The sequence below is a fragment of the Neopsephotus bourkii genome, unplaced genomic scaffold, assembly GCF_033783945.1.
Source record: "Neopsephotus bourkii isolate Nb327-2 ecotype Australia unplaced genomic scaffold, CSIRO-AGI_Nbou_v1 NB_567, whole genome shotgun sequence".
Taxonomy (NCBI): Eukaryota; Metazoa; Chordata; class Aves; order Psittaciformes; family Psittacidae; genus Neopsephotus; species Neopsephotus bourkii.
This window is the reverse complement of record NW_026901068.1, coordinates 1334185-1346957: the sequence shown is the minus strand read 5'-3', so window position 1 is coordinate 1346957 and position 12773 is coordinate 1334185. Positions and strand designations below refer to the sequence as shown.

The 12773-nt window shown below is 35.8% G+C and overlaps 1 protein-coding gene across 1 annotated transcript; it reads right to left on the bottom strand.

Moving 5' to 3' along the window:
* Window positions 1-2397: 2397 nt before the first annotated feature.
* Window positions 2398-12179, bottom strand: CEP83 (centrosomal protein 83). Its single transcript, XM_061351309.1, is given in 9 exon segments — window positions 2398-3198; window positions 4258-4333; window positions 5012-5161; window positions 5294-5340; window positions 5342-5439; window positions 7337-7451; window positions 10335-10427; window positions 11571-11709; window positions 12031-12179. Coding segments are annotated over 9 exon segments (1026 nt in total). The 3' UTR covers window positions 2398-3039.
* Between the last annotated feature and the right edge of the window lie 594 nt (window positions 12180-12773).

The following is a 12773-nucleotide window of genomic DNA, read 5'->3' as shown; positions in this document are numbered from 1 at the left end:
TCATAGTCCATCAAGAAAAAGTAGAAAATCATTTGTCTAGTGTCAAAATATCATCCTTGCTATTCAAGGAGTCCACCTTTTAAATAAACCTACACACGCGCGCACACAAAAGAGAGTGTCAGAACATCTTGATGGCATTATAACAAAGTTGTTGGCGGTAATATTCTTTTGCATATCACTTCAACCAATTTCTATGCTAATCTTGAAGAGCCTGATGTATTTGTTATTATATACAATAGACTGCAAATAAACTCTTAAAACAATGTTAGCTGGCCAAAGTAAAGTTGAACTTTTCATAAGCCAGAACATTGATGAAAGAAGAGTCAACCTGCCTTTTTCTGAGGAACAGCAGTTCGATACAGCTTGCTCTTCATTTGGTTGTATTTCTCTTCTTTTTCTGTCATGCGCTTAGTAATCAAGCGCTTCTCCTCCAGCTGTTCCATTCATTTGTATTCGAAAGTCCTTTGAAAAAATCAAGTTAAAAGATTAAGAGGTTATACAAACAGAGCAGTGCATTTGGTTAATGGCTTAAAGTTCTTAAGACAGATGCATCTTTTCCTACCTTTATATACTTGAAGGATCTAATTTAAATTTGATGGTGGTCACAATCTAATTGTGACTATTGACATTCAAACCCATGCATTAACATCATCTTAGGTTTTGTCCAACCACGAGGCAAATTTTGAAAAGCAATTCCAAGAAGCAACTGTTGGCTGCTTTTTGGTTCAGCATACTGCCAAACTGACAGCAGAAAATTCCCGAATCTGGATAAAACAATCCCACTGGAACATAAGAGCAGACACCTACGCCAAACATCAGTTGTCAGAAGAGCTGACAACTACCTTCTCTCTTTGGGTGGCAAGATGTAAAAGAATGTGTTGCTGCCCTGTGCAGATTACTATGCCTTTGAAACAGAAGTACAGGCTTGACTGTATGTGCTCCCAACCAGAACAAACACCAACACAACAGGAAGCTCACAGCAATATGGCTCTTAGACAACACTCCAGCTGAAAACACACCACTAGCAGCATATGTTATGTGGTTAGGCCTTTGCATAGTTAAAACATACTAAAATTAGGCTGTGTTCTCTAGCAGCGGATAGGAAATGAGTGAGTTTCTCTCTGCTGCTGTGTTTGGGTTATCTGCATTGTGGGTCAAAGTAAACTAACAGCATATTTAACGATACGATAAAAAAAAAAAAGAAGAAAAAAAAAGGTGAGATTCTGTGCAGCAGTTTTTAAGAAATGCAGTTCAAGGTTTAGTATCAGTGAATCCTTACTACTCCAATCCTGGGCCAGTGTGGTTTCCCTACAGGGACTCTGAATATATCTCCATCAATTTCTCAGCAGACAGCCTTTCCCTTCCCCATAGCTAAAGTATTAGTCATCATCCATTCTTAGGGCTAGGATCCTGATCCACCTGGTACCTGTCACAGTTTCTTCAGTAGACCAAGTGTGGTTTGTACCCTGCTGTTGACTGTAAATAACTATCTACTACCCAGGAGCCAAAGAGCTTTGTCAAAAAGCACTGCTTACCAGTAAAAGAATTTCAGTGGAGACAGCGGTTAAATGCCACAAGTTGGGTTATTTTGTTTTTCTAAATGCTATCACTGTTCCTGAAATGCTTCACAAGTGCCTGACTGAGCTAGTCTCTGAGCTGTATCAATCTGTTTGCCTTCAGCCCTTTTTCTCATTTCACATTTTCATTTCCAAGCCTGAGACTGACACGATCAGGCAGCTGCTTTACCTGCTTACAGCCCATCTGGCATTATTTTATTCATCTGAAACTTTATCTTAGGCTTTCTTATCTTTTGGTCTTTATTTCACTTCCTCTCTAAGCCGAGTTGCTTTGGTGCCACTTAACTCTTGGAGTTCAAGTTTGTAAGAATTACTGAGCTGAGGAAGGAAGTCCTATCACCACAGAGTCAGAAGAAGAATGGAAATAATGTCTCACGGCTCCCAGACTAACAGCAGGACAGACCTGGAGGACTTACAGGTAGCCTGCAAAGCGGCTTAATTTCTGCAGTATCAGCCTTGGTGCATCTCCTTTATCTACCTACTTATACAAGGATCTCTGAGGACTGCCAAGCTCCTTCCACTGCCTTCTTCGGAAAACCTACTCCTGGCTGGTCTATAGCCCATAAATATCTAAATGATAGTTAGTCTCACTCAAATAACAGTGAAAATCTCACTCAAAATGGGAATACATCTTCCTAAAGTAAATGTCCAAAGTATTTAACATCCTACTGACAACTGAACACAGCCTGCAGTCCCAATGCAGTAATTTCTTCAAATGTTAAACTGAAAAGCAATACTTAAGCTAAATACAACAAAGCAATTATAGTACCAATTTGCAGCAAAAAGATAAAATAAAAAAACGCCCCATTATATCTTTGGAAGTTTTCTATTTAACTGGGATGCTAACTTTTTAAAAAACTCACCACACAATAGTCCAATACAAGCTAGACATGTATTTGGCTATATAAATACACACACATACAGACTGGGTTCCTGAAACCTACGAAAGCATAATACAATGCTTAAATGCTTTATTCACCCTTAATGCTTAAACATTCTTAAAGGAACTGTGTGTGAAACTCTAGATCCACTTAAACTAATGTAAGTTTGACATTCATTTCAGTAGAAATAGGATTTCATTTTATACAAATAGTATATTTCACTATTCAATAATTAATTGTATAGACATAAATGGAAACACACTTCTATTTTGTTATTACTCCCACAGGGGCTTGCAGAAGTGGATGCCATGGCAGGGGGGTTGGAACTTCATGATCTTAAGGTCCTTTCCAACCATAACCATTCTATAATTCTATGATTTTTGAAGTTACCACAAGCCAAACTATTACACATACTGCATATCAGAATGTATAGCCATTTATTACAATTGCCTGCTATTTCCTGTTCATTTTTAACTTTTGGCTTTATTAAAAATCCGCAGTCCACAGCTAAGTAATCCATGTGAAAGGAACACAAGCAGTATCAAAAGGAAAAGTAAAGCCAAAAGGAAGAAAACAGAATATTACTCTGCTTCTAGTTGAGCTTTTTCGGCCTGATTCTTTGCATGTCGACATTCTTGTTTCAATATCTCTATTGTTTCCTGCAGCTTCTGATTAGACTCCAGCGAATTCTTTTCTGATTGAGAAAGTGAGGTATTCTGGAGTTGCATGTCATAAATTTGCTACAAAAAAAATATATCTTTTTCCATTTGAGAAGGTATGCAAATAACTAACTGAGATAAATCAAAACACAGACACCAAATGACTGCATTAGCTTTCCATAAGCCTTTCTTATTTGTTCCTTATTGCCTTACTCAACAGCTTCTCCAAAAGCGTTACAGTGTATCACTACTAGACAAAGAAGGTTTTCTCTTGCAGTTAAAATGAGAAAGGGAGGCAGCAGTCTTCAGTCATTGATGTGGCCCCTAGAACTTAAGAAATCCAACATTAAGCCTCGGGACTGGACAGAACTAGATACCACACATTTAGTAGCAGTGTTTTGGAGCTATGCAGACTTTTCTATCTGTATGTGTTACAGCCAGCCTTGGCTGTTCACAAAAACAAGTATAGAGCCTGAAAAGTCCAGCCTCTGCAATCAGCACACAGAAAGGGTAGTTTCCCTTTCCTTTGCCTCTCCCCACATGGATACTCATACCCTAATTTCTGATTTGTGGAGGAAAAAAATATTGCCTAGAACTTCAAGTGCACACAGCTTGCAGAATATTTTGATGCACAGCTACGTTCTTACCTACTAAATGACATCATGGGTGAGCAGGAGTTAAAAAAGGTTTTATTTTCAACACTGCCATCAATTCACTTTCCAATAGAAATATACCTCTTTACACTAGTTTATTCATTTATGAAACATCTGTTAAGCACTTGAAGAACCTCAGATGAGAGATGCAGTGTAAATGCAAAGCATAACCTAGAAACAATTTATAAGTCTCCATGGAAACAGAATCTCCAGTTAAATAGTCCATAACTGTATTCAACATAGAGCTTTGAAATCCTTGGTACCCACAAAACAAATCAAGCAAAAACCTGTAATTCATTTATAAAGATCTAGGAAAGCATGACTGATTTCTGAACACTTTTAAGTACCTGTTCTATGTGTTTTGTCCCTCAGAAAAAAAAAAGGCCTTAAAAATTCAATCTAATCTTCACATGCGGGGCATGGTGACTGCAGAAAAGATTCTTTTTCTCTATCAAGCTCTACAATGTGGTTGTAGTAGAAACCTTACTTGTTTCAGATGAGCACTTTCATGTTTCTTTTCTTCCAACTCCTCTATTTGAATAGCTTGCTGTTGTATTTTTAATCTAAAATTGTACAAGACATCCTTATTTTTACCTAATCAAAATATAGATGTTAGAAGTTAGGACAAATCAGCCTGACAATAGAACGTGTTCCATAATTTGAAAGGCTGCTAAATATGTAACTAAGCAACGATTTAAAATGTATTTTGATTATTAGAATTCATATGGGAGTAAGAAATACATTTCTTTGTTTGCTTTTTGAAGTATCACTTTTGCTCATTTTATCATATTGACCATCATAAAAACACTGTAGTATAATGACTTCACCAAGAACTCAACAAACTCAAAGAGGTATCGTATTAGGATCCCAATTTGCCAATTGCTGATAGGGTGCCATTGTGGAAAGATAAATGGTTTAGTCTTGGCTGCTAGCATAGCCCCAGCATTACATGGACCCAATTTTATCAAACATGAATATTGCAAAGTTGTCTTAAAAATGTTCAGGAAATTATAATCATTAAAGGTTTGGATGAAAATTGTTTGGGGTTCATTGGTTTTTTTTTTAACAGAGCATTTTTTAATTCTGCCCCCTTTTTACACAATGCAAGATATAATGCTGTTTAATTTAACATAATTAACATTTGTGTATCTATGAATAGCAAACTTTTATATTGACTCCTACAAAGAAATAAGGGGGGAAACTTAAGAAATTCATGTTAAAAGTTAGAAAAGCCATTCTACCGCAAACACTGAAGTTTCTTTCTGCTAGATTCTTAAGTCATCTGTAACACACGTAGTTTCTCTTCATACTGATCCTTTTCAGATTGTCTCAAAGTATCTTGTCCCAGTTTCATCTTCTCTAGATCAGCTAATTTGTTCTCAAGTTCTAACCTGAGACATCATTCAACATGCACACAAGTATCATGATTAATGCTTAAGTGTTTAGTTGCCAAGAATAACATTTTAAGAAGTTACACAAAACACTCTTCTGTTAGAAGGCGAGCAGTAAATCAACAAACATACTTTTCAACCTGTAAGACTGCAATTTTTTCAGAAAATTCCTTTTTTGCAAGCTTTCACTTTACGAATTAGCTCCTGATCCTTTTCTACTAAAAGCTCCTTATGATATTCACCAGCTGCCTTAAGAATTTCCATGTCTGACAGCAATCCTGCATTATACAATTCAAAAAAGGTTAAAATGTCATTATGAATATCAACCTAATGAAGTTCAGTATTAAAATTGTTTTATAAATTGATAAAAGGGAGCTAAAAATCACAATTCACATGACAGAATGAAAGAACGGGGAAAATCCAATGAAAACAGACGGACGTGGCCTTTCTTCGTATAACAGCAACATTTCGAAAACTTTTGAGGAGTAATCAGTGCACTGGAATCTCTGCCTATGAGGGTTTATTATTTTAACACACTTGGAGTATTGTGTACAGTTCTGGTGTCCTCACCATAAAAAGGACATGGAACTGTTGGAACAAGTCCAGAGGAGGGCCACAAGGATGATCATGGGACTGGAGCACCTCCTGTATGAAGATCGGCTGAGAAAGAAAGAGAAAGAAAGAAGAGAAGGATGCGTGAAGATCTTATAAAAGCCTTCCACTATCTGAAGGGGGCCTATAGGGATGCTGGGTATGGACTCTTCATTAGGGACTGTAGTGATAGGACAAGGGGTAATGAGTTCAAACTTTAACAGGGGAGGTTTAGGTTAGATATAAGGAAGAAGTTCTTTACTGTGAAGGTAATGCTCCATCCCTGGCAGTGTTCAAGGCCAGGTTGGACAGAGCCTTGGGTGCCATGGTTTAGTGTGAGGTGTCCCTGCCCATGGCAGGGGGGTTGGAACTTGATGATCTTAAGGTCTTTTCCAACCCTAACTTTTCTATGATTCTATGATTATTATAGATTTAAACTCTAAAGCAATTTCTGTTAAGCAGTTGTGTCTGGATAGATTAAAAAAGTGTTCCACAATAGCTACAAAAAGGTCAAGCAAGAAAGTTTTTCTTTTATGGAAAAGTTTATGGGAAACAGTAATTGGTTACCAGTGAAACCTGGTTACAACAAATCTCACATTTTAATCCACTCATATTACCAAATGGGGCAATTCTAAAATGATGAATCTATAGGCTGGGACATAAGATGCAAATTAAAAACTGGTGGTGACCAAGGCACCTGTGTTCACTGGCAAATAAACCAACATGTGCAACAATGACTCCTGGTTATATAGCTAATTCAGTCATGCAAACTGGATTCCACAGCAAGTTCAGGACAACTTAAATCATGTCTGTATTTAGTTTCATATTTCATAGGGTTTGATATTCTTAATTCACAATATACTGTGTATGCATTGTCAATAGATAAAACACTACCTTTTAGTAGCTCCTAGAGAACTTAGTATTAAAGCAAGCAAGCAGAAACAACTATCCCAAGAAGATGAAGGTACTGTTTTGGGGTTATGGCACATCTGTGAGGACAGACCACCAAAAGCTGTGTAGTAATTTAAATCAACACATAACTAGTACTAGATAGCTTTGGACTTTTCACTCTAGAAAGCTATTTCAAGTTGCCTACATACTCAAATGTACTGAGTAACTTTGAACATTGTCTATTTTCTTCAAAGAATGAGCTAGAAATTGTATTTTGTTTCACATGGCAGCTGTACCCAATTGTTATCAATTCCATGGACACAGAATCAGAAAACAAAACAACCACTGAAATTCTATGATGTGTTAAAGTTTCAAGCAAAGTGTCGAAGACAAGAATTTGGCAATAATAGAAAAAATAACCAGATGAAGTGCATGATTTGAAACAGATTATGTTCAAATTGTGTCACAGATTCACTGATTTATATAAATGCAAAACTGTTCTGTAACTGCTCTTACTCTAGTAGACAAAGTGCAACAATACAATTATTTCACATACAAAATGAGTTGTCAGATCTATGACCTAGACCAGAAGTAGAAGGTGAAGATTGTTGGGGAATGTTTGGAGGAAAATAATTGTAGTATTCTACCTAGAAGTTACAAAAGAAATAATTAGAAAATAATTGCATGTTTTACCATCCATTTTGCTTTGAATCTTATTTCTCTCTTTTTCTATTTCACTCTTTGTTCTTGCTGCCTCCACTTTGATGTTTGTTACTTCCAATTTATGTGAATGTTTAAGTTCTTTTACCTATGAATTTAGGGGGGGGCAAATAACCAAAATAAATATATATACATATTCACAGCTTTACTGCAATTTTTTCATGTGATACTTTGCTAACATTATCTGCTAAATGTCCCAGATAATCATGGACGAATCTTATTTTAAACATATCTTAATTTTTTTTTCATCTACTGTTTTCCTAAAGGCAATCCTGAATACCCAGTCTTGTAGATAATTTTTAATGGCGAGACAAATTTTAATGGTGTTGATATAGAGACTGTAACACTAAAGCTGTTGACATGATCTGATTCCCCAAATTATAGTAAGTACTATTACAGGTTTTTATTAACTCCTCAAGTTACACACTGAAGACTACTGAATCATCTTGATTACTGAGTCATCTTGAAATGCTATTTTCTATATTCTCTGATTGAAAAACTTAAAGTGCTCAAACAGAACATCCATTCCAGGAAGCAAGCTGTCCAACTATTGACATGTATTTCATCTTTAACCAGCCAGTTATTACAAGCTGCAGTGTAGAAAAGTTACTGTTTCACAAAGTCTTGGTGATATATACACAGATGCGCAGGATTGCCTCTGAAAACTGGGTTTCTGAGTAAATACTATACACTCTGCAAGCCAGCCTCTGAATATCTGGGTATTTCTGAAACGACTACTCATTGGGAATGTCTTCATACGACACTGATCCAAACTGCGTAAGACCCTGATGCCTCGCTAACTCAAGCATTAGCATGTCAGTTTACACATACTTCGCTTCTGACTACAGATCCCTCAAACTTACACAAACTTAAATATAACCCCCCTGAGTAAAACAAAACAATGATACACAAAACCGTATTATCAATTGCTCCCCCAACTAATTTCAATTGGTAACTACTTATAGTCACTCTGGCCTCCTGGGGTGCCACACTACTTTCTCAAAATCCAGGTCTTTATAGTTTTTTAAAATGCATTTCAAATCAAATACTTCCCTACAACTGTGACATACATAGAAAATGGCCCCAATAAAAGCAGGAGTTTTAAGAACATCAAATCAAAGAAAATTACTGCTTGCATGGAAACTTTCTATAGTTTAGGCATTTGTACGCAGTAATTACACGGTCAATGAGAATTAAGTATCTAGAGGAAAGCACTTACAATGAACATCTATTCACAATGACAAACGTAATTACAACCTGCTAGCATATACAGTGGCAAAAGGTTAAGAATGACATACTAGCTTATTAAGTAACTACATGGTGGATTTGGATCCTTAAATACTAAGTTGTGAACATTTCAGGGCAACTTGCAAAGATTTAAGGTGGTTTTTTTAAGGCACAATGTCTGGAAGACAAATGTACTCAGGAATAATTTTGAGTGGGTGCTGAAGGGGGTGGAGGTCAGTATAGAAATTAGTATCTACTTTCTTCCCTTCAAGAAACACCACTCAACATTTTACATTTCTCTACTTCTTTCTGGAAGTGAGCAGAAAACACCACTTGATACAAAAAGTAAAGACTTTAAATGATCCATATATTCTGGTAGACAATTGACTAAAAAATGTTTAGCAGAAGTTCCTCTCCTATTTATTACTCCTGTGACATAAGTATGGCACATTGTATAAAGTGGTTTTAAATAATGTTAGAGGTTTAGCCTATTCTTATGGTAAATTAAAACTTTTTTGGATTAAGGACCAAAATGAAATCCCTCATAAATGTGAACTGGAAAGCCTGTTTTGAATTAAATCTGAGATTGTTAAAGAACAACTATGGTAGAAGTTAAAAGTTTTCTTCCTGTATTGTATTTTTCTTGAGATATCTTATGACAATACTAACTTCTGTACCCATACAAAGCCCACGGCTTTGTCATTTTGGAGTGTACATTAAAAAATGCAGGACAGCTTTATGTCAACAAAGAGCTGAAAATAAATCTGCATTCAGACACACATACAAGGCCAAAGTGCCTGGCTTTACAGTTACTTCGTAACTAACTAAAGCCTCTCCAGGAAGGTAAGAAAACAGGGAATTAAATTTGCTACCAGAAACTGACAGATGTGGTAAAAATTTATCTCACAGTATTCTCTAGAGAATGGAGGGGATAAAAGTAGAAAGCTACTATTTACCCAAGTAACTTCCATCAGTTCCATCAGTTGTCCAGATAATTTATTAATTTCAGATCAGCATGATGTCTCAAATTCCATCATAAATGCAATTAAAAAAATCATTAAGCAAGGCTACTGACTGTCATTTATCAGAAGGCAAGTCTATTCTAACTTACAATAGCACAAATGATATTGCGACACATCACTGAACAAACCCACAGAGACAGCTTTAGGCTAAGTCATAAAAGTGTTTTGAGAATTGAGAGAACAGAAATAAACACAACATTATGAAATGGCATCATACTGACAAGCCATCAAGTACCAACATTTTCACAGTGTTCAAGCAGCTTTGTCATCAGATATATTTTAAGCTACAGCAACTTTCTATGTACCTCAGCTTCATATTGTATTTTCTTCTAAAATACATGAATATTCTTCCTGTTGATGTTCAAATTCTGACTTCAGAAAAGCATGTTCTTAGTGAAGTTTGTTATACTCTCTTCTGTATTTTTCTACTTCCTAGGTTAGACAGAAAAAACACAAAAATATCAATCAGTGATGTTTTCAGCTTTATATTCTTCAAATGTCCATTCAGTGTTCCTGTCATTTCAAAAGTTATATTTGATGAACTGAATCCCTCCCTCTCCCTCTTCCAGGGTTTCAACAGTCACTGCCTGGGGCAATAATACCAGAAAAAGAATGTTATACTTTGCTCCCCTTTCAGTTTTGATTTCCTAAGGTTTGAGGAACAGCTATAAACTGGTGATCACTACTCTAAAAGAAATAGAATTTCAATACATACTACTTACATTTTCTAGCTTCCGATGAAGTTCTGCCATAGAAGATTCTAATTCCTCCTGTATTTGTGCTTTTAACAGTTCTAATTTTTGAGGAGTTATCACCTTAAGACAGAAAAGTATCATAAATAACTAGTCGTAGTAATTTATTTGCACTGTCATAGGACAAATAGCCAGGAATAAAGTATTTCAAATATGATTTTAGGAATCTTACTTAATATTCTATGTTTTTCTAAAGACTTTTCAGTAATAGTTACAGAAGAAAAAAAGATGTATTAGTAAACTACAAATATTCTGGGAAGATAACAGAAGCATTTAAAACATCAGTATTTACTGGTAGAAGCAATGCAAATGTCAAGAGGAATCACCAAGAGATTTATGTCCTGGAAGGGTGGGGGGATAAAGAATTAGAGCTTGGGAAAACATAAACAGTATGGGAACCAACCTGAAAGAATCAAAATGAGCAATACCAACCCAATTATTTGTAAAACACATTAGATACAAGGTATCTGTTGGAGCTTACGTATTAGACTGAAATGAAACTAAGATCAGGAAAGATTCCCTGCTTTAAGCTCCATGCTACATAGTGATTTGTTAACTTTTCTTGGGTATGGCTAATACAGCAAACTATCTACCAAGAAAAAGTGTTACCAAAAAACCAATCTCATCCACAACCTGTGACATATTCCATTTATTCTACTTCCCTTCCACTTGTACCCTAAAGTCCCTGAAAATTAATTCTAGTTATAGTAGCAGGGCATGTATCCTCCAGTCAGAGTCTGGGATCCTTTCTTAGATGATGAATTTGTTTTCTAAGAACATTGGAAATGTTCTTAGAAATGTTTGTGTATTAGTTTAAGGAAAAAAAACAGTTATAGAAGGTGTCACCCAAGTTACCTTAAAGATTCAGGGGTTTTTACTTGTTCCTGTGTTTCTTGGTTTGGTGGAATCTTTTTTAAGATAGAGATGATTCTCCCCATAACAGGGGAGCATGCACAAAGACCGAAATGTCTTGCTATTAACACAGGACATAACAAGAGAATTTGGAAGATTCAGTTAAACTAGAAAACAATAATTTCAATCCATAGTCAGTTACCCTAAAGAAGAAACATTACTTGGGTTGGGTGGCTTTCCAGACACCTGAACTATATTCAATCTAGGTATATACATGTTACATAAACAGAAATATATACATGCCCTATTAAAGGACCTAACACCATAGTAGGGCCTGACAGTAAATTATCTCACCCGCATCTTCAGATTTTCCAGCTCTCGTGTTTTATCTAGCAACACCTCTTGATATTCAGAAAAAAGCTGCTGAATATTCTCTTGTACAGTCTGCTTTTCGGCTAACAGTTGTTGTGATTTTGTATATTCCTCCTGTAATCTGCAAGACAAAAACAATTTATTTTACATTTACTCTCTAAAATTAGATATTAAAGCTCAAAAAACTCACATGCAGAAGCAAACGTCAAGTTAGAACTGAACTATTAATATCCTCTTCTGTAATATACTGAAAAGGTATCCCATATTTACAAGCATAACAAGTATTGCAAAAACATAATCTGCAATGTCTTGAGGTATTCTGAATTGTTTATTCTCTAATATAAACAATGCTCTGTCCTTAAATACATAAATAGCTAACACATGCAGGCACAAATCCCTCCCACATATTAACAGTTGAGATTAAGAAACCTGTTTAAATTACCTTAGATTTTCTGTCTTCGCATTTTGATAATTTACTTTATAGTATTCACATTGCATTCTTTCCTCATTCAGAAGTTTTAGTAAGTTTTCTAAATCAGTGGTATCACTACTTTCAGGCATGGAAGGAAGAGGACTACCTGAAGCCTCCATTTTATGAGTGACCGTTCACAACAAGTATGGAGAAGACAAAATTGAAATTAACTTATAACTAATCTACAATGCCATCCACTTTTTCTGCTGTTATCCGAGAAGATCAAGTCACCTGATGAAATACAAGGACATGTAATTAGCAGTCAAGCACATTCATTGTTCAAAGATTTCACATGCCACTTTTGCTTTCAAGTACAGAAGACTCCTGGTTCTGCTGTAACTCAGGTTAGAGACCTTTACCAAAAGAGCAACTCTGTTCATTCTGCCTAGTCCCTACCAGGGACATGAATAACATGGATATTATTGAAGTCAATACAAAATAAGCACAAGTACTTCTATCTGACAGATCACATGGAATGTTATTTTTCCTTATGCTGTACACTGAGACTCAAACTGTGGTGCTAGTAGTGCCCTAATTATGCCCTGTTAATCAGAGATAAAGCAAAGGCCAAACACATCAGACACATAGTGCTTTTACTACTCCTGATTACAAGTCACAGTCTGTCACACTATCCTAACAAGTTGCACTACTCAGTACATTCATTTGCACATACAATACATTCATCTTCCAATTGAAATGATGATACTACTCAA